The sequence below is a fragment of the Bacillus rossius genome, chromosome 1, assembly GCF_032445375.1.
Source record: "Bacillus rossius redtenbacheri isolate Brsri chromosome 1, Brsri_v3, whole genome shotgun sequence".
Classification (NCBI taxonomy): domain Eukaryota; kingdom Metazoa; phylum Arthropoda; class Insecta; order Phasmatodea; family Bacillidae; genus Bacillus; species Bacillus rossius.
The window spans coordinates 150,646,056-150,667,926 of NC_086330.1; the positions used below are offsets into that span (position 1 = coordinate 150,646,056).

A 21,871-nucleotide genomic window follows, 5' to 3' on the forward strand; every position below is an offset into this window, starting at 1 on the left:
AAACAAAAATATAATGCATATGTCTTAGATAATACCCTTTATTTATTCCAAATCTGTCTAAAGTTTTTGTTTGTAGTTTGGAAATGAATGTTCTGATATTATATTTATTGTTATGTAACTAAGTAAGATTTTGGAGTTAATTTAAATGTTTTTTGTCTGGGCAATAGAACTGAGGGAAGTACATATTTTGGGCAGTGGGAAGTGGTAGTTTTGGTGAGCTAGCAGTGAGCGGATGGGCGGCAGCGACTGACTGGTGTCCTCTCTCTCTTGGTTTTGCAGGAGGACTTGTGTTCTTGTGAGGATATTGTCGGGGAGTTCAAAGCGAGCGCTGTGGGTCGCACCGTCGTGAAGCTATTTGCGCTCGAGGGTTGGAAAGTGCACGGCCGCTCCGCCCGGGACCACATAGTGTCCGTTCTCTGCCTCGCCTTCTTTATCGGGACCGTGGTGCTTCTGTATTTCTTCCCTCCTCCGCAGTGAAGCTCGGAGAAAAAAAAATTGTCTACTGTTTATTTGCCTAAGTGCTCAATTATTACTGATTTCGGGCAAAAGTAGTTGCATATTGATACATTATTTTTTTTAATTTTTTTTTTTTAAATGTGTGTTTGTAAATTTAATTGTCCGAAATTCAAAATGGTTTTTTGACTCTGTGCTCAATTGTTATTGATTGTGGTCAACAGTAGTTGAATATTGACAAGTTACTGTTTTTTCAAAATGTGTTTTTGTAAATTTCATTTTGGTTCAAAATTCAAAATGGTTTCTTATTCAGCTATCTCATTACACACTTTGCATCTTCATAAATTTTGAAAAAAAAAATTAGACTCCTAATATTAATTGTAAATGCTTGTTTTGTACGTTTTAGCAAACACATTTCACTTGATGGCTTTTGATAATACTATATTTGGTATATTTCAAAGGTCATGTAATAAGTAAATAGTGAAGTGAGATAGCAAAATGTTGCTCTACTTTATTGTTCAGTGGGTATATAGTGATAAGGAAGTGCAGCAATTTTTCGTTCTTAAGGTAACAGAACCTCCATAAATAATTTAATATAGCTAGCTATACCTCTTTTTTCTTAAAGCATTTATTAACAAAAATAAAATGGTACCAAAGAAGTCAAAACTCATGTAGCACTATAATTTAGATGTGTATATATGTGCATTTTATATGTAAATATTTGTAATGTTAATTAATTTATTGTAAATGTTTGAATTATCATATACATTAATATGTATGTATAGAATACATAATTTAAAAACTAAAATTTACTATTAGCCAGATAATTTACACATAGCCCCCAAATAACAATTCTACCCATGCGTTTTCAGTATTTGCTGGCATTATGATCATGTATGAAAGGGGGTGGGGGGATGATATTCTGTATCCGTGATTGTTATTGCAGCTTGCTAATCTAGCAAAGGTTGTAGGTTCAATCACAACTTCTCAGCCTGACTCAAATTTCTTAGCACTTAGTCGGTACGTAAGAGGTCTGGAGCCCATTATAATTGTGGAGGTCCGGTGCAGGTTTTTACATAGCTGTTTATAGTTGTACATCCATTTTAATGAGGGATTGGTTGCTTCTGATTTGACTGGCATAATCCATTCCTCCACAACATTATGTGTCTCTTGCCTTTATTCCCAAAATCTCTAGAGATTGTTTAGGCACAAAGGATCAAACATGACCAATTTACGATCTGAGGAAAAATATAGGTCAAGCATTAGTAATAAAAATATATATCAACAAAGTGTGAAGAAAAATTTTTACTTCTCTCAGAGGACCTAAAAAATGTGAAATTTTGTAAAGTATGAAAACGTGGGGGTTTGAAAATTTATCTCTTGTTATTTTATTAGTGGTTATTAACTATTAAGTCATTAGGCTAATCGAAGATTGGCTTACAATCTAAACTATTCTAAACTTATACTTCGAAATGCCACACACAACCATGCCTAACCCGGGAATCGAACCCAGGACTCCTGGATCTACATTTGACATTTCAAATAACTGCACTACAGAGGTCGGTGAAGGCAAATTATAGAAAAGTCAGGTAAGAAACATGAAACTGTAGATTGTACTGAGGTGAAAACATAGACTCGACAATTGGCATTTTTGTTTATGCGCCATTTCAAAATCTTTGTCTTGTATTCTTGTACAAAACCTAGATTTTTTTTTAAATTTCTTATTTTGAAATTTTAAAATTATATTTTCCTAATTTCACTGAGCTTAACTAAACTAAAAATGCTTCTTCCTGTGATCAGAGCTAGCTTGAGTAGTGTCTGTCAGAGTTGATTTATTTATTCTCTATTTGGACATCTTATGACATGTCCAGTCTCACAAAATAGATAATACTTTATTGTATGTGTATTCTTTAGTCCACTAGCAGTTAACAGTTTGATCTAACTAATTTTAAAAAGAAAATAATTATTATGGTAGTTGCATTCAATCTTACAAAGGGGTTCTCAGAAATGTGTTTCCTCTTGGCAGTGGTGATCCATTATGTACTTAAATTGTTAATTTTAAAAGAAAATTTTATATTTCTAGTAAAACAATATGTACTATACTTATTTAAATTGGTAATGTTTCATTTTGCAAATATTTATTATGTTAGTTTGCTAGTGTTGAATTTTAATACAGTTAGAATTCATTCTTCATTCTTGAGAAATTGTGGAAGTTAATAACCTCACAAACAAAACCACACCAAGAAGTAAGTTTGTGTGGTTAATTGTACATCATACTTTATTGCTTATCTCTATTATTATAAATCTTTAACAGAAATGTGTCTGGTTGTCTGTCTGTTCGTTCGTTTGTTCGGGTATCAAGCAAAAACTTCTGTTTTTGTGTTTAAAAGCTTATGATGGATACATATTTTATCTCACTACAATGATGGGAGCCAATTTAAAATGTGAAAGTTTGGATGTTTAAATGTTCGGTGTTTGAATGTTTGTATCAATCACACCCGAACCATTGAACATATATGGAGGAAATTTGATATACAGGTAGCTCATATCCTGGATTAATACACAGGATACATAAAGGCTACACATAATTAATAAATTACATCCCTTATGGAGTGAAAAAGGGGTAAATTGAATTGTATAATATAAAAATAATAGGAGGAAGTCATAGACATACAAACTGAGGTTGTGTCATTTCTCTATATCCAACACCTTAAGGTCTGGCATCTTCCTATCCTTCTCCTTGGCAAGACTTGTCTGTTATGTGAAGCTCGTGGTGGCTAGCGAACTAACAACGCTAAGAACAGGTTAGTTTTGAACTTCGTCAATAAATGGTGTTGCCTTGAATTCATAACGTGCTATCGTTTGGTGCATCCGTCACGTCTTGCCTAGAGATAACCCGCCTTCCCACAAACTGGAGATGAAGGTTGGTTTCCCGGTTTTGCTGAAGCAACCTTGTTTTGAATATATCGCATACTTTTCTTACAATGGGAAGATATCAGAAAAGCTTCTGGTTATTAGCTAGGTTTTAATATTTATGTTGGTTGGTATACTTTTTCCTCTACTGTTAAGGTATCCCATTGATATATTATTTCAGAAAAAAAGGAGAGAATAGAAGCACAAACTGCTTGCAGAACAAATGTAAATTTTGCTTCCTGTCAGTTTGGAAATTTATCTAGATATTGTTATGTAAGTGCTGTAGTATTTTACAGCTACCACTTTCATGAAGTATGGTATGATGGATATTTGCTAAAAGTTAATTTGGTTTATTTGTTTAGGTATCATCTGATAGTATTTGAAATAAAGTAATTTATATATTTTTGAAGAAACAATCCTTGCTGCACTTCTTTAGTGAGTTAGTCATAATAGGATCACATTCTGTATTCTTGGGATCTTTTGTACTTTTAGCCTTTTTGATGTGTTTCTAAAGTGACCATGTATAAGTTGTAAGTTTGTTGTTTAGTATTTAGTGTTAAGTCTGGTGTTACCTTTTCTATGTAGAAGTCTTAATTTTATTTTTGGAAGTTTTTTTTAAGTCGGATACATAATGTTTCTGTAACCATGTTTTTTTCTTCTAAAATACATTTTATCATTAACTGTGTTAAGCTGAAGTAAGCTATGTTAATAGTATTGAGATAAATTTATCATCTGGAGATTTATTTCATTTTTACTAAGGAATTAGTCAATTTTATTGTTATAATTGTTGTAGTGTAAATGCTTGTTAATTTATTTTTTACTATAGTTAATTTGTGTGTAGAAAAATTATCTATGTACATGAGAAAATATGAGTACAGTGTTTCATTGGACGATTATTTTGTACCAAACTCTACAATTTAAAATTAAAATGTTAATTTAGGATTTCTTTAGTATTACTTTAAAATTCTAAGTCAATTTTTTTACCAGGTAAATGTATTGTTTTTTGGCAACCATAAATTTCAGCAATGCCAATTTTAAGCAGAAAACATCTTGCAGTCTGCCAACAAATGCATACATTCATGGTCTTTTTGCAACTGTTGTGATTTCATAATTGTGTATTGTTTCATGAAATATCAGAAAAAAGTTTTCTTCGCATTGCATTCCTTGATGAATAATTTCTATTTTAAAAAATATATCAAATTAGTATGTTAAAAGTAATAATGTGGTCACCAGACTTAACTGTATATTTATTTTCTCAGTTTGATTGTGAATGTGTTGTACTTAAATTGTTGCTATTTTATAACAGATTATCTTAAGTTTTTATCATTAATCTTACATGCTATAATGCTGTTCCTTTGATTTTAGATTTGATGGTCCACTTTCACTTTGTTGTTTTTATTCAGTAAAACCTTTAGCAAGAGGATGATTTATGCAGAAAGTAAAATTTTTAGTTGTTGGTTAATTGTTATTATTTCTATTAAAGTAATTATTTTTATAGTATTATAGCTTCCTATGGTAATAGCATGGGTAATATTTCTTAAATGGTGGGGAAATTTCGGAGAATATCATGTATGTCAGTGTATATTTTGAATTTATAACTTTATTTTGATTGCTCTGCCAAGGGTTGATGTAGAATGAATTAGGATTGTTGTACTTTATGATATTGTTTTGTTAAATTGCCTGCATTGCCAACTTGGAGATTAAACTTGCAAGCAATTTTGGTGTAACACCATACTTGATGCCAAAATCACTGAAAGTCTACAAGCACCTCACGATTGCGTCAAACTCTTTGACAAAAATATTTTATAAAAACTTATGCAATATGTTATGTTTGGGAAGATTGATAATAGAAATTTATATCCTGGGCATTATTCTAACATTTAGAACTATTATTGATACAATACTATCTGATGTTGTAATATACCTAGCATTGAAATAATATCAAACTTGAAAAATTGAACATGTACAAGAGGGGACCAAAAAAAAAAAACCGGACTGAGAGTGTGCTGCCATTCGTAGACATAGTAGAGAGTTCACTTGCTAGATGGGGTTAGTACCGTTTTTTATTCCATAATATTCAGACATTTTATAACAAAATCAAGTTTGAGAATTAGGGGTGCAACGTTTATGCGAGAAAAAAATTTGTTAGGTAAAGTTATTCATAAAAACAAAACCCATTCATGGAAAGTACGTTTATTTAAAAAGTGAAGTATAAAAGAGCACGCCAAACAATTTAAATTAATAAGTCATGCAACAAAAGCCTTTCTTCAACTTTAAATAGAAAAACAAAGTTTGTGACCCGAATGCGAGCCTGAACAAACGCATAACTATCATCATAGTACACACCACGAAAGAGTGCCGGCCATCAGATGTAGTTAAATGGACACTCAACAGATAGCGCGCGTTGCATGCAATCAGCGAGATTTCGATATTCGACTACGTGTGCGCGCTCTATATGGGAAGCAACATAATCAAACATGAATGATCCCAACTAGCGCTGGCTACATTTTTATAAGCGATACACCGCGGCGACGCAGACAATCAGATAAAGGTTATAACTTTTAAAAACGTCTTTAAAAGAAAATTTACACATCAGACAACTTCGTATTTCCGTTAATTAAATAAGTGGTAATATCCTAATAGATATTAGTTTTCTACTTTCAAATGCATCGATTTATACGGAAAAAATACCTACACAAAGAGCTCTGAATCTAATAGCGGGACCAAAAAAATCATGCAACGATCACACGAGAGGTTTTTTATCCAAATTTTGACGCTCTAAATATGGTTGCGACAATTATGCGCGTGCAACAATTATGCGATAAAGAGGGTTGACACCTTCACTAAACAGCTGCCCAGGCGGCATCAGTATGTAAGTTAACATTTTATCGTAGTATTGTTTTTCTCTTACTGTTTTTGTGTTCCGCCTGTGAAGACGTTTTGACAGATTTAAAAGAACAAAGTGCATGTTTGAAATTTTGTTTCTTGCTAGAAAAATCGGCAATGGAAACTTACCAAATGCTTTAACATGCTTTCAAGGCGGATGCTATGAGCCGCACACAAGTTTTCAAGTGGTTTGGACTCTTTAAACGTGGTGAGATGAGTGTTGAAGACCATGCTTGTTTGGGCGCCCTTCCACATCTCGAAACAATGAAAAAGTTGAAAAAATTAACCAGGATTGTCATTTCACGATCGACAAAATTTCAGAAGAGACAGGAATGAGTTGGAGCTCGTGCCAGCGGATTTTGACTGAGGATTTTCAAATGAGACATGTTGCCGCTAAATTTGTTTCGTCGCCTTCTCAAACAGTATCAAAAAAACACTTTATTGAATTAGAGCCAGGACTTTAAAAAAGAGGTTGAAAGTGACCCAAACTTTTTGACCAAAGCCATTAGGTACAGGTGATGAGAGTTGGTGTTATGGGTATGACCCAGAAACCTTGCAAGCGTCAAGCCAGTGGAAGACTCCAATCTCCCCCAGACCAAAAAAGCAAGACAAGTGAAGTCGAATTTTAAGACAATGATCATATATGTTTGTAGAATTGTGCACCGGGAATTTGTTCTCTCTGGCCAGACTGTTAACCAGCACATTTATTTGGAAGTTTTAACACATTTTCGAGAGGATGTGTGAGGAAACGCCCGGAACTTTGGCGATCGGGTGACTGGTTCCTTCATCACGACAATGCCCCCGCACATACGGCCTTTACGAGTGAACCATTATTTGGCCTCTCAGGGATGGTCTGTCATTCACCACCCCCTGTATTCGCCAGACCTAACCCCATGCGAGAATGAAGAAAAATCTAAAAGAGAAGCGATTTGATGTTTTTTTAAAAAGGTAAATACATTTTTTATGACAAAAATCCGTTTGTTTTTGGGTGCCCCCTTGTATTATAGCTATAATTATGTCCACATATATTCAGTTTAGCATCACACCAAGCTTAAAATTGTTTGCCAAATACTTTGATTTATCTGCACAAAACACTAGGCAAAGGGACGCATTAACTATTTTGGATATATAGCATTCAAAATTGTTTTGTGTTCCTACAAATGTTAGATAAATTAAATATATACGATTGTATTTCTTTAATCTTTCCAAAACAAACCTCTAGACACATAAGTTATAAATGATCCCAGGCTAGTTAAAATCAATGAGCGTATAGAAAGAGATCTCCTATCTGTCAGGAATCTTTGGACTTAAGTAAGCAAGATAGAGTGCATAAAATTGTAGACACAAAGTATGTATTAAATCAATAGTAAGGCTTTCATGTGGTTGAAACTTTAGAGAAGAAAAGGTAATTTTGTATGCTACACCTAACAACACATAAGTACCCTTTAAAATTAATACATGGTATGTACCATGAGTTTACACTAAATACCTGTTTGTTACTCTTCATCGATAAGCGTGAAAAAACGGATCCCAAGTCTGTAATTATATAAAAGGATATTGAAGTTCGATGCTGCCAAACTAGTGTTTGCGAAGTCAACTACAATGTCAGCTGCATCTTTTGTCATGCTGCAGAACAATTATCTCTTCTAATCAATGTAGTTAAGTTGTAGGCCAGGCACCTCTTGAATGACTTTGTGCCTCGAAGAAAAGTTTATAGTATTTCACTCGTAGACACAATCTTCTAGTACCCATCAAAGTCTACGAGTATGGTTGAAATACAACAAACACTGACGCCTCTCAAATATTAGTGCGTATTGAATAAATTGTGTGTTGTGAACATAGTCAATAATTGATGGTCACTGACTAAATATATCTTCGAAGTCTCACTAAATCTGGCGTTCAGAGTTTAACACGAATATCCAACTGAAACTTCACCATCTATTCGCAGAATAAAAATTATTAATTCTTCTTTTAATTAAAAACTAGTTGAATGTCACATTTGGCTGTAAAATTCAATTAAATACTTCGATATAAATGGTACTAGCCAGTACTCAATATGACATCTACACTAGCCTGATATTACACACAGCTCTCCTTGAAGACTCAAAACATTCTACCTAAAAGAATTTCTTAATATTTCTTTAAGGTATAAAAAAATATTTTGAAAGCTGTTGATTGCTGAAGTACAAATGAACTTTGATAGTATTCAGTTATGTAGTTCTTAGAGTAATATATAATTTCTCTGGTAAGAAGATAAACTTGAATTAAATTGTCCCTCATTACTCTATGGAACTTACTTATATTGATATTGGTAAGATTGCTTGTTTAGAATCTCAGATCTCTTAAAGAAGCAGTCAAGTGTACCTAATTTGGTGGCCGTATAAATATTTTGTGAGCATTTTATCTCAGGTTAATTCGTGTTGAATTTGATTATTGTAAAACTCTTAAACTTTATCTAAAACTTTTGCTGAAACAATTTTTGATGAAATAAACTATTACCGTAAAAACAGTGGTTGAAATTTAAAAAAAACTAAGTATAAAATTTTATATGACCACATATTATGGAAGAAAAATATTGTTTAAAGGTCCAAAATAATTGCATAACTATCTTAGTAGTCATAATATGACATTGATTAAGACATTCGATGCTGGATGCATTGAGTTGAAAACATTAAAATATTTTTGCTGCGTGGAATATGACAAAATGTTTAATCAATCATTTTTGAACATATAGCGTACATATATGATGTTATTATATACATTAAGTTCTTAAAATGTTCCAGGAGTTCGTAGAAGTTTCCAAAACATTTCCAGAAGAAATAGGTACTACAAAATGTACCTATGCCTGTAGGATGTGTCAAAAGGAATTTTTTCCCTGTCTTTCCCTATTTTATTTGTTTGAACCTTGTCTAACCAAATATTACTTACGAAATAAAATTGTCTGCAATCAGCTATCCATAATATATTTTGTTATTGTACACATTCTCTTAGGTTTTTGAAAATTTTTGTAGCTCAGGTATAAACATTTTCACATGATCATGGACACTAATGAATGTCCTTCACAATGTGAAACCTTAACTGCAACATACTTTAATTTTGACTATGAACCTTGGGTTCAGACACACAGTGAATAATTTTATTCAGCTTAGGTGTAATTATGTAATCCTGTTGTATTTGTATGCTGCTGTAATTATTTTAAGCTAATTCTAAAGGAGTTAGTTTCCATTAAACTTATTATTGAATTATCTAAACACCTGTGTCACCATTTGCAACTGGTAATAAATGTTACATCTTTGCTTCAAGTGATTTGGTTGTAACAAACAATAAAATCATGCAATTGTAATTATTCTGCCAAAAAGTAGCTGTACCTATAAAATTACTTCTCTGTGTAATTAAAACTTAAAGGAATCTAACTCTTCAAGCTATTTTGAAGTAGGTATCAATTAAAGAAAAACCTTAATTGTGTATTTTATATTTTAAAAAAAGTTTGTATTGCAAACTTAACCTTATCAAATTTTATTAATGGTTATTTTTACTGCTATTTATATTTTGCTATTTGTAATATGGATTATATAATTTTTTATTTAATTTTTATGATTACTGAAGACTTAGTCATGCAATTAAAAAAATTTAGTGCTAAATATAAACTTTGAAAAGTAATGAAATTAATGAGGAAGAACAATGTTGGCTAAGAGTGCTTCCCTTTAATTGTATTAGTACACATTTATTTTTTATTGTAATATCCGTAATGACCTACATGTTCTTAAGGGTAGTGATCACTAAGGTTTCTAGTCTTGCAGCATTGTTTGCGGCCTGCAGCCAAGCTCTGCTTTACCTCTTGCCCGCCAATACTCTTTCCATGTTCTTGACTTTCTGCAACACTTCCCTGGCTTTATCCTTTTGTTCATGGGCCATAACTTCATTGTATTTACTTTTAAAATCACATTGAAGTTCGTTTTCTCACACTTTAAAATAAAATATCTTACATCCTAACAACTACTTAGTCTGCTGCACTATCCAGTGGCAGATACAGGCATTTTTTCGAGATGGTATTTGAAAAAAATATATCTATATAATTTGTGAATTTAAAAAAAAATTGTATGAACAAAGAGTTTGGACATTTACATTATCATTGTCAACATGCATCACTTCTATGTGGTTTGTGACTCCAGGTATTGAAACAGTCACCTTGCATCAACCAAAATAATATACTGCCTTCACCAAGATCTCACATGTTTTTTTCATTACTTCGGGGCAGATATATTTCCCCTATTCCCTTCTCTCTCTCTCTGTTTACCACTGGATCTATTCATCCAAGTTATTTAGCCACCTCATGCGCTATGTAATCAGAATTAATCTGCAACATTTAAGCTTTTATCTGTGTTATGCATAAACCCATTTCTGTTCAGGTATGCCTGTTAGTTTTAGAAAATTGTTTTGTGTACATTTCACTTATTTCCATATGCTTAAAGTTCCTAAATATTCACTTTGCAGCTGTGATCAGAACTATTCTGGCAACTTGTGTCGCATCAGTATTTTCGTAGACAGCTATTGGCTATTACATTGTGAAAGTGGACCTAAGTGATAAAAATACGCACAAGTTATAACTTAGCATATATAAAGTATTTTTTCTGTTTATTTTTTTAATATACATTTTTTTTTTTGTTTTCATGTTGAGTTTGTTTATAAACATTGATTTATCTCTTGTTTATGTAAAATTTTGTTGGGTATTAGTGCAGCAACATGAATATCTTGCTTTTGGCAGTAGGTAGTCACTATCTCTTAAATTTTGTTTTGTATGTAGGACTAAGCATTCTGTTTGTGTATTATGGTTTCTTCTTCTTAAAGTATTTTGAGTAAGAATTTGAACCATACAACTTCGGAAATCAGTATTTCATTGTGCTAAATGGTACCAAATTCATACGTTAAGTACAATTTGTTAGCTAGCACCAAAAAAAAAAGTATTTTGAAGCTTTATTTTAGGCATTGTTATTCTAGTCATCACAAATAAAACTGGTAAATCTACGCACATTTTAATTGGTACAAATGGATGTAATGAATGCCAAATATGTAGCTGTCTGTTTACTATGTATGTGCAATGTTTTTTATGTTTCTTGTTATTTGATGTGTACGATATTTGTGGTAAAAATCTTTTGTTGAGAGATCCCAAGTTTGTATGTTCTTTGTTCCTGTGAAGTAGTTTAAGAGGACATGATGAATGACTGTCAAGCCTATGTTGTAGTGAGAAAATACTGTTTTGCATTTGTGATGTCTTCAGTACTTGTATTTGTAATGTGCATATTATAACACTTCTCATAATAGTTGATCAGCTCAACATCACTTCACACTTGGGCCATTATAGGGGATAATTAGCTGGGGAATCTCTTTCTGTCCTTTTTTTTCCACTCATTCCACTCATTAAGTTAGCTTTGAAGTAGTTGCATTGGAATTTGAAAATTCTAAAATCATCTCCTTCTCTAGTTGATGCTGATAATTAAGTGCAATAACAAAGAGCAGTGTAAGGTTACTGTGATGTAAACTGTGACATGGTTATGCAAAAAGTAAGCACATTAAATGATGCCTTAGCTAAGTTTCTCTTAAAGTGAATAAATTATAAAGCATTTTAGATATGAAGACCTCTCTCAGCTGGTCTGGGGCCTACAGAGTTATTTTTAATGCTAATGTGTACCATGCATGCCTATATACTTTTCTCGAACATTGGAAAAGGGTCTGTTAGAAGTGTTACGGCCTGACATTGAAGAACAGAATTTAAACATCCATGTTTTTTTTTTCAGATGAGCAATGAAATTGAATATTTACTGTGGTGTTTGGCCCATTTATAGTACAGTTACTATTATAAATATATTCATACAAGTTGAAAATATTATTTTTTAACTATAACTTTAAAAATTTTATTTTGTGCTTTAGTTCACCTTGTGATAATTTGAAGTTGTGTTATATGCAAATTAAAGCTGATTATTTATACAAACTTGCATTGCAAACAGACATACACTCATTTTAGTAGTATAATTTTTGTGGTTCTTTAAAGAAATTTATGTATTTCATATTATTAGCATGCATTCTTGTATATACATAGTCTGAAAATGAAACAAAATGTGAGCATGTCTTTCAGTACTTAACAGGAATGTGTAACATTTAACCTCGGTAACGAGCAAATTCATATGTTCTCCTATTGCAAATACATTTATAATACGAAACTTTTACACAGAATTTAACGTAGAATTGTTAAAAATAATGCTGAGCGTGATACATACGCTAATTCTGTTTCCAACTACATTTCTGGACGTGAATCACATGTAGTTTGCGCACCCGCCGCTAGAACTCACTGCCGGAGCGAGCAGCTATGTCGACTATTGAATTATTCCAGTTGCAGAGCAAACTTTTAAACTGAATGAAGTGGCTCCAATAAAAGCGAAAAAGACTTGGTGGGGGGGGGGGGGGAACTAAACCCAGGCTTTAAAACTGATTTTTGACTAGGAATTTTATTAAAATGCTACCCATCATCTTAAAATTCATTAAACAGTTATGTAGTACTAAAAAGTTTCCCTTTGTCTTTGTGAACTTTGGTTTGCATTGTCCACCACCAAGGCAGCACTGTTGTTGTCATACATTTCCATTCCTTGACTTCCGTTGCATTCACTAAATTACTCCCACCAAATGGCTCTATGCTGAGAGCTAACTTGTTGCACATTAATAAATGACATGTTTGGAAGTGATAAAAACTGCAATTATTTTTATGATTAAACAGAATTTCTGTTTTGGACATTTTAGTTTTAACTGTTAGTAATCGATGCATAAAATTATGTATGTGCTACCCACCACTCTTGCCATTTCTTTGTTTTTACCTTGAAATTCATTCAACTGCTGTATGATTAAGTTCTAATTTGAGTTTATGAGAGATTGTGTTTGTAGTCTCTATTACTTTAACTTCATCAACCTTATGTAGTTATTTAAAATGTACTGACTGGGTAGTACTGTATGTTAAATAGTAGTGGTGTTCCAATATATATATTACTACTAATCATAACTGGCAAATATTCTATTAATCATGAATGGAGATATTTTAATCAATTAGTACTGATTACTTGTTCGGTAAAAAAAAATGATGTCCATCTGATCTGTAATATATTTTTTTTTTTTCATGGAAATTCCAGTTGGAAATACGTAGTTTGATTTAGAAACTACACTTTACCTACAAACTGTGTTATTTATGCCACTTTCAACTGCAGTTGATTTTGTTTACTCGCTTATACTTCACATTGGGTGTGAAGGTAAAACATGCCTCCTTTGTGCTTCTACTTTGGAATTTTCACTCACGGTAAACAACTACGGTAGCAATTTTAAAAATATGGCAATACATATTTTTGACACAAAAGACTGAATGAACTCGATAGAAAACCCTCATATATCTCCCATATACAACACTATTAAATGGTGCTGGAATAATTTTTGTCATTTTTTATTCATAACGACAGCAGTGGCTTCTTTACTTCTACAGACCTCTAACCCATTGTGCTTTTTAATGAGAGTGACAGTAACAGACGTGCTGTTGACATTCAAACTGCCGGCATACATTTTAGAGCCATACATATACTTACCTGAAATCTGAATATAATTTTTATTTTCTTTTAGAGAAAATGAAAACTAGCATTTTAATACAGCCAAGAAACAGGCAACCATCAACAAACCTACATTCTATCCAATATTCAGTTGCAGTGAATTATAAACTTTCTCATATTTATTAGTATAATATTTGCGCAGCTCATAAAGGTGTGTATATGTATGTGTGTGTGTATGTATGTGTATGTATGTGTATGTATGTGTGTGTATATATATATATATACACACACACACACACACACATATATATATATATGTGTGTGTGTGTGTGTGTGTGTTTGTAAACATTATGTGCCACTGAGTTGCATGCATTAACTGAATCTGTAGTAGTCATATATTGGTAAGCTACTTTCACCATAAACCATCAGTTAAATGTATTCATCTTTTAATGAATATATATTAATAATTCCTTAAAGCATACATAAAATGCTGACTGAAAATTTGAGAAAACTTTTTTTTTAATAACAACTCTTATGTAGTTCTAGCTGGGATCCTGATATTTTTGAGAAAATTATTAATGGTAATGTCATATGTCAAAATAATTTTTAATTTAAACATGTACTTTTTATTTGTTAGTTGTTAATAGTCTGTGATAATCAATTGTCCAATCAGTTTCCAGGTATAAGTTTAACAATCTGTAATAGTATCGGTAATCGGAACAGTCGTATTGGTGCTTCATTATTATGCAGGAAGTTTGGTATGTTTATTTCAATCACCTAATTTATTTTTAAGATTTTTAGTTCAGAAAATATTTACGCTTGCTGTATGAATTTATGTCAATGGTGTAGCGACTAAGCTGTTACCATTGCTTACAAGAAACTCGACTGCAACATCGGAGAACTTATTTTAGCTACCGGTAGCTTTATTTTCAAAATAAAAATAATTTATTTGAAAATTTTTGAGGTGTTTAGTGACTAATGAGTGTACCAGATTTCCTGTGAAGGTGGGCTATAGCAGGGGACGTCAGGATGACCAGCCTTCAGTCCACTCTTGCATCCAGCAGGCTGGACTTTCTCCATTGTGACATACCTTCTGCTGGTCAAGGCTTAGTGTTCAACCTCTTCGGCTCACATTGCCAAGTGGATTTCAACGCCATTTATAGCTAATATAATTTTGTTTGGACAGAAGTAACCCCGAGTTGTGTACAGCATCTCACTCTTAGAATGCAGTGTGTAGTGTAGTCTCCCTTTCCAATAGTACGTGCTCAGTTTCTGTTAGCGTGCTCCTGGTTTCGGAATTCACTTTTGCAAGGTTGTGTAATATATGTTTTTTTTGTTTATGGTTAACAAATTCTAATATCAACCATACATTATGTGACCCTAAAGCAATGGTTAAATACCGCTGCTTATAAAAAAAAACACTTTTGGATGACAATGGAAAAAAAAAAGTATGTAGTATGAACTCTCTGCAGGTTATGAAATAAAATCTTAGTTTTAACCTGAGACATATACAGTAAGTTATTTAACATAATGTTTGAAAAGACTCATGGTTGCATTTTTTCTTTAGAATTTTCGATGAGGAATCAAAACATTACAAACAAATTTTAGGATAAATCAAACTAATATTTTAATTAATTAATTGGGGATAAACTTGTACATATTATTCCTATTAATTCAGCATTGTAGCTGTCAATGCTATAACTTATGATAGTGAGTGCTTTCTACTATCAGAATACAAGGCAGTGGTGAATTTCAAGCCGTCTGCTGAACAGCAGTGAATTGTTTGTCTTTTCTTATGTGCGCCTAGTCAGGGGTGTAGTTGTGATAGTGAGGTGGAATGATAAGTGTGACGCTTGCGGGTGCTTCTAGCTTGGTATCGCCTCTAAGCGCAAGGCTCTGAACTGGCACGCAATCTTTTCATCGTGCGTAGGGCAGCTACGAAATTTGAACGGTCACGATAACTTTGGTGGAGATATGAAGATAAAGGTGTAATACAGGGCCCTTGTGTGGTTTCAAGGATATGTTCCGAACATTTGTGCATAAAAATTATTCTTGAAAATACATCTTTCAGTCCTCTTCACTTTCCTAAAAATACAGTCTAATACGGAAACAGAACTAACCATCTTTCCTCAGTGTATTCTCAAATGCTTTTCGTGAACAGACATCATGTGAATGTCTTGAACAGTTTTCAAATCGCGTGGTATTTTTCTGAAGCTCTGCACACCATATATGTCCCCGGGTAGGTGGACCCATCAATGTAAACAGTTAGAAGCTGCCTAGTGCAGGCCATTTCCTTTGCATTTTATTTCTTAATCTACCAACAACCTTCCACTGTAAGTTTTTTGGTGTGATGGTTTGTATTGATTGGTAGCTAAACCAAGATGTGAAAATTTTGAGATGTATATAGTGTTTACAAATATTATTTGTATTACTATTCAGGTTCACTAAATACAGTGTAGATATTGGATGCTGTGAGAAAGACAGCAGGCAGTAAACTAGACAGCAAAGGAAGTTTTTGGAGCAACGACTGTTCCTAAAGAACACTTGTACACTGTTGTAAAGAATTAAAAACAACATAATACTTAAAAAAAGTAAAATAGAAAAATGAAGAGAGAAAATGTTACTGAGAGCAAGTTACTAATTGAATTGTACAGGGTGGATTATGGTGTATTCCTCTCATCCTATTGCTTTGTAATATTTCCACCTTTTTAATTGAAATTTTATCTTAAGCAAAGTTTTGGATAAACTGGTATGTACATACCCATTAATTCAGCAAAGGGTGACTTCTTAATGTGATACATCAGTATAATAACAATGCTCACAATTTACTCAACTGTCAGATTAAAGGGAGATGCTTTATAGTAGAACTGAATGTGGTATGTATTTATATGCTATTTAGTTGAGAGTTACATGTAACTGTCATAATGTTTTAGTGCTTTATGTGAAGTTTGTAAAACTAAATAAACTATAACTTTTTGTGCGATAAGGGTCAAGAAGATTACAAATTTAAGCAAAAAAAGAGTTAATTTTTATAAAGTGCTGATCGTATGAGGGTTTTCATTCTTGCATATTTTCTCATGGTCACTTTGATGTAGAACATAAACAGATCTTTCATTGTTTAACATGCACACCAGTAGTGCTGAGCAGACAGACTCAACATGGATTAACGTTCACAATTACCCACAATTATTTTTTTTTTTCTTTCTGGTTATTAAGACCATCAGTCTTTGGTGTGAAATTGTTTGTAAGCTTTGGTGATTTGAACAAAATGAGAAAACTTGAACAGCAAGAGAAATGTAGGGGTTATATTAAAGTATATATTTTTATATTTGCAATTAACTTTTATAGTTTCATCATTAATATATTTTTAAATATTTGGTCATAAATTTCTGAAATACTTATATACATACACAGTAATTTCCTTTTACAAAGTTTCTCTAGGTATTATTTTGTGGGGTTATTTTAATAGGGCTTTACTGTATATTATACATAAGTTTTGCCTGTTGGTGTATTTTAAAGCTATCTTATGTTTAAGCAGTTGCACAGTAAAATTTTAATTTGTTTTGAATACACACCTAGATTTGGTTCTCAAAACTTGCGTATTTTTTGTGCATGTTCATATTTATATATTTTTGACTACTATTTGTATGTAGCACTGGAAATTGTAGACCTCTGAGAAGAAAGGAAGTGTTTTATTGCATGCACAAATTTTGGCACAGCTTACACCGTTGGTGAGTCTCTGATGTGATTGGCTCTTCAGATTTTTCCTCTGTCTGCTCAGCAAATGCTGTGTGTGTGTTGAATTGTGGGTTATTCGTGATGAGCTTCACTCATACAATACCCAGGATGTAGCAGTCTTTTTATTTTCTTAAATAATTGGGTTCTGATAGGACACTTATCGTTTAGAGTAAAAAAACAACATTGAAATATGTTTTGCCATGGTGCAGAAAATTGTTGCAAAATGGACAAAAAACCACTTAAAAAAGCTATTTAAATTTTGTCATTTTATAATTACTAATTTACTGCAAAAGGGGTTACCTGTGTGTGTTTGATTATTGTTTCAAAACACTGTACATTTTGCTCAAATGTGACATAGTCTTCAGTAATGGAGTTTTTAGAAGTGAACAAACATTGTGTAAGAGTGAATGTGAATAATGTGGCAAATGATATATTCGTGATAATATGTCTTATTATTCTCTATATATCTATGTATCTTTTTATAAATGAATTTATATGAAATATTTTAGAAGAGAAAACGTGATTGTTTATGTTATATGGAGTATTTTTCCATTTATATGCTTGCATATACATGCATATCTACAGTATAGTATATACATATACTGTAAATTGTGTTATCACTGCTTGCAATGTTATGGTCAGCATTATTTTGTATTTTAAAACAGTGTTTATTTAGTACAGTGTTTTGAGTATCAGCTTTTATTTAATTACGTTTAGAAATATTCATACAAAAACTGTAAATGCATTTACTGCTCTCCACATTTTTTTTTTATAAATGCATTTGTATTTCTTTATTTGATTTGAAATATATGATGTGATTCAAAAATTTTTACAATATTCAGATTTTTTTGTTACCAACCATTACATATCCTTTTATTAATTTATTAACAAATTAAAAGTAATGTGTGACTTGATTTCAAATTTCAGAACATTAATTTGGTATGGGTGAAAGTTTTTTTTTTATTGCTTTTTCGGGAGTTGACGAGAGATTTATTTAGAATCTTTAAGCCCTATTTATTTGTATGAATTTTATATGTTGTGTAACTTTATCCTCTACTGTAGTGGTTCCCAACCTTTTTCAGCTGGCGACCCACCTTTCCTTATTGGAATACCTCGGTCCATGGTGGAGTAAAAAAAATTATTTGTATCTTATCCCTTCCTTGTGTGTGTGTGTGTGTGTGTGTTATTGTGTGTGTGTGTGTGTGTGTGTGTGTGTGTGTGTGCGCGTGCGCGCACGCTTTTTTGAAGATACAGATTGATTATTGATAAACAATTTGTGTTCTATTTTGAAAATTGTTGACATAATATAAGCACTTTGTAGCAAAACAGTTATTTATTTAACAATAGCTAGTTGTTTGCAATATATGCAACAAGTGTTTCATACTCACTAACAAGTGTTCCTAGGTGAAGATAAAAACTACAACTGTAAAAGAACACAAAGACCATTTTAATTTTTCAGTAAGACTGAGTGACTGAGGTTAGTAAACAATAGTGCTCCCGTGGCGAGACCTACGACAGTGTGGCGGTAGAACTGGAGGGGGAGTGGTGTTGCCAGAGTGTGCACCACCTGTGTGACTGTGAGTCATCGGGGAGGGATGTAGTGGTTCTGTTGTCTGCTCCAGATGCCAAAAATCAAGAACCAAGAAAATAATCAAAACACAATTCGATTTGTTTCGATTTTTCTTATCATTTCTGATGGTTTATTTGTTGGTTTCTGATAGTCTTAGGATCGAATTGCGACCCACCTGTAACCATTCCATGACCCACTAGTGGGTCGCGACCCACCGTTTGGGAACCACTGCTCTACTGGAAACTATCAACTTTTTTGGACTTTAGAACTAAAGAATACTAAGTTCAGATTTAATATTTGTTTTATTGCTGTTTATATCTTTTTAAGTTCATTTGCTATCACACCGTAACCCGCGCAAAAATTTTCCTTAGCATGTAGCAAGAGTTAAAAGAGCTGAAGCCCAAAGCGTTAATTTTGATTGACAAATCTTATGTCTAATTGCAATATTTTGTGCCTGTGGCTGTGGGAAATAGCCCTTCATTTTGAAGAAATGAATTAATAGTTCGTTCTTGCCGGCTACATGCATGTTTGGACTGATGGAAAACACAGTGTCTTTAAAAGAGTATTTTTTTTTTCTCCTGTAAAACTGCCCTTTTGTGACTTAGGCCAATTTGCTTCTGAGGAACATATTTTTAATACTACTTATATTGACATACTGTCTTTACTTAAATGTGATTATGTAATGGTTGCTTTCTTTCCATTTAACCCCAAAACAAACTTTATTCCATCATATCATGTTGTTTCTTTATCAGTCACCTCTTATAAGTGAAACAAGCCTCATTTCAGTTCAGTGTCTCCAGTTTTCTAGAGTGCATTACAGTTCACGTTTTTACAATTGGTATTTACATTAAAACAATATTGGCATTCAATAATTCCAAAATGGCTGTGATCTAAAACTTGCCAGATTAAAAACCATTTGTCAGTTTTTCCTATGTAGTTCATTCATTCAGAGTATGTATTTTGTTTAATAAAGTACATAAATGTATGCTTATATACTAGTTTGCTTTTTAAACTAAATTAATTTGGTTACATAATTTTGAGAAGGGGTAGAAAGATTCAGTTAAAGTGATCAAAATTTAATTAATTAGATACATGTAACCACCTTATTTCAGGTATTAAGATTGCATTTTAAAAACTATTTTAGCTACAGTGACTTGTTTGTTCATTATTTTCCTCCAGAAATGTGTGTTTCAGATATTACTTAATTAGTTGTTTCTTTATGATATTTGTAATTTTTTTACACACTAATAAGAATAAAATATACATAACCATAAACAGCCTTGTAGTTTTTTAAACATATCAAATGACACAGTTTTAATACGTATATGGCAAACTCACCTTAACAATATGGCATTCAGAAGTACTAATTCGGGTGACTTAAGGCAATGAACCATTCAGAGGTTTGTGTACCCAACAAACTGGTTCAAGCTCATGATTGTGCAGTGGTGCTCAAAAGCGAAAACTATAAAACTTCATCTTCCTGGTTATGTATTGATTCTCATTCAACTTTACAATCAATTGGTGTTGCAGAAATAATCAGTACTACTTCAAAACTGGCAAATGATAGGTTGTATGTAAACAGTAAATATTTATCATCTACATGCATGTGTACTGTGTGTTGGTTGCTGAGAAAACATAATTTTCTTTTGGTTGCAGGGATTAATATGCTGTGCATCTGATGTCCTGGAAGGCAGAGGTTTGGTGCAGGTGGCGATCACAGTGGTGGAACTGCTGCGGTTCTTTCAGCCGCGCTCTCCGGGCCACATGGTGGCGTGAAGCAGCATCCAGGTGCGCGAACATTCACCATGTAGTAGAGTCCGCTAATCCGGACATTGTCCGATCACCGAATGTCCAAATTAAACAAATTTTCCTTAAAATGCACATAATACAAGCATGTCCGGAAAGTAAGTACCGTGTGGTCATTAAAAAAATAAACTCATGAAAAAATTCTTTTATTGAAAGTTTTAGTTTACTACATATCTAAATCACATTTTCACATACTTAGTTACCATTAAGTTCTAAGCTCTACCGGTATTTAACCCCTCTGCATAGAAGTTTACCGCCTGGAAATGAAACCAGTTGCTGTAATTTTTGACTCACATTTCATTAAATCAACCAAAATTAAGTCCTTTTCGTTCCAAAAAAAGGGTAGCCATCATTTTTTAACTCTAGTGTGGAGATTGCTTAAACTTTTTTTGGAGATGTTTACTAGGCACTTGTACTAGGCTACATGCATTGCGTATTCAAAGTCCATGATGCTTATGGCCGAGGCATCTGTTCTATGCAGATGGGTTAAATAAACTGGTAGATCGTTGCGAAAAGTGCTTAGAACTGAATGGTGACGATGTGAAAATGTAGAGTAGATATGTAGTAAACTAGCTTTCAACAAAACTTCTTTTTTCATGAGTTTACTTTTTTTTAATGACCAAATGGTACTTACTATCCGGACATGCCTCATAGATGGGTAAAATTATATATGTTGATGTTTGTTTCATAAATACTTTTTCTACAGCTTAATTTTATTTTTAATATTACTGCTGTATACATAAACCTATGTTAACCTATGAATTTATGTAGGACTAACAAAACAAAAATCCTGCTTTTATATATTAAACCCTGTCCTGATTAACCAAAGTGTGCATGAGCGGGGTCAGTATGGTGTATTTATTTCTTGCAACTATTATGAGTATGCAGGTTCAACGTCGGAACATGCTTCATTTTTTAAATACTT

The 21,871-nt window shown here is 32.7% G+C and overlaps 1 protein-coding gene across 5 annotated transcripts in view; it reads left to right on the top strand.

Moving 5' to 3' along the window:
- LOC134546286 (leucine-rich repeat and calponin homology domain-containing protein) overlaps positions 1-21,871 on the top strand; it is a 174,639-nt gene that overhangs the window by 139,224 nt on the left and 13,544 nt on the right. For 3 of the 5 annotated variants that reach the window (XM_063388994.1, XM_063388996.1, XM_063388998.1), the window contains one exon: positions 20,797-20,928. In XM_063388994.1, coding sequence (XP_063245064.1) covers positions 20,797-20,916 — 120 coding nt within the window. In that variant the 3' untranslated portion in view covers positions 20,917-20,928. Of the gene's footprint in view, positions 1-279; positions 18,397-20,796; positions 20,929-21,871 lie in introns of those variants that run through there. The other 2 variants (XM_063388993.1, XM_063388995.1) reach the window with 1 other exon arrangement.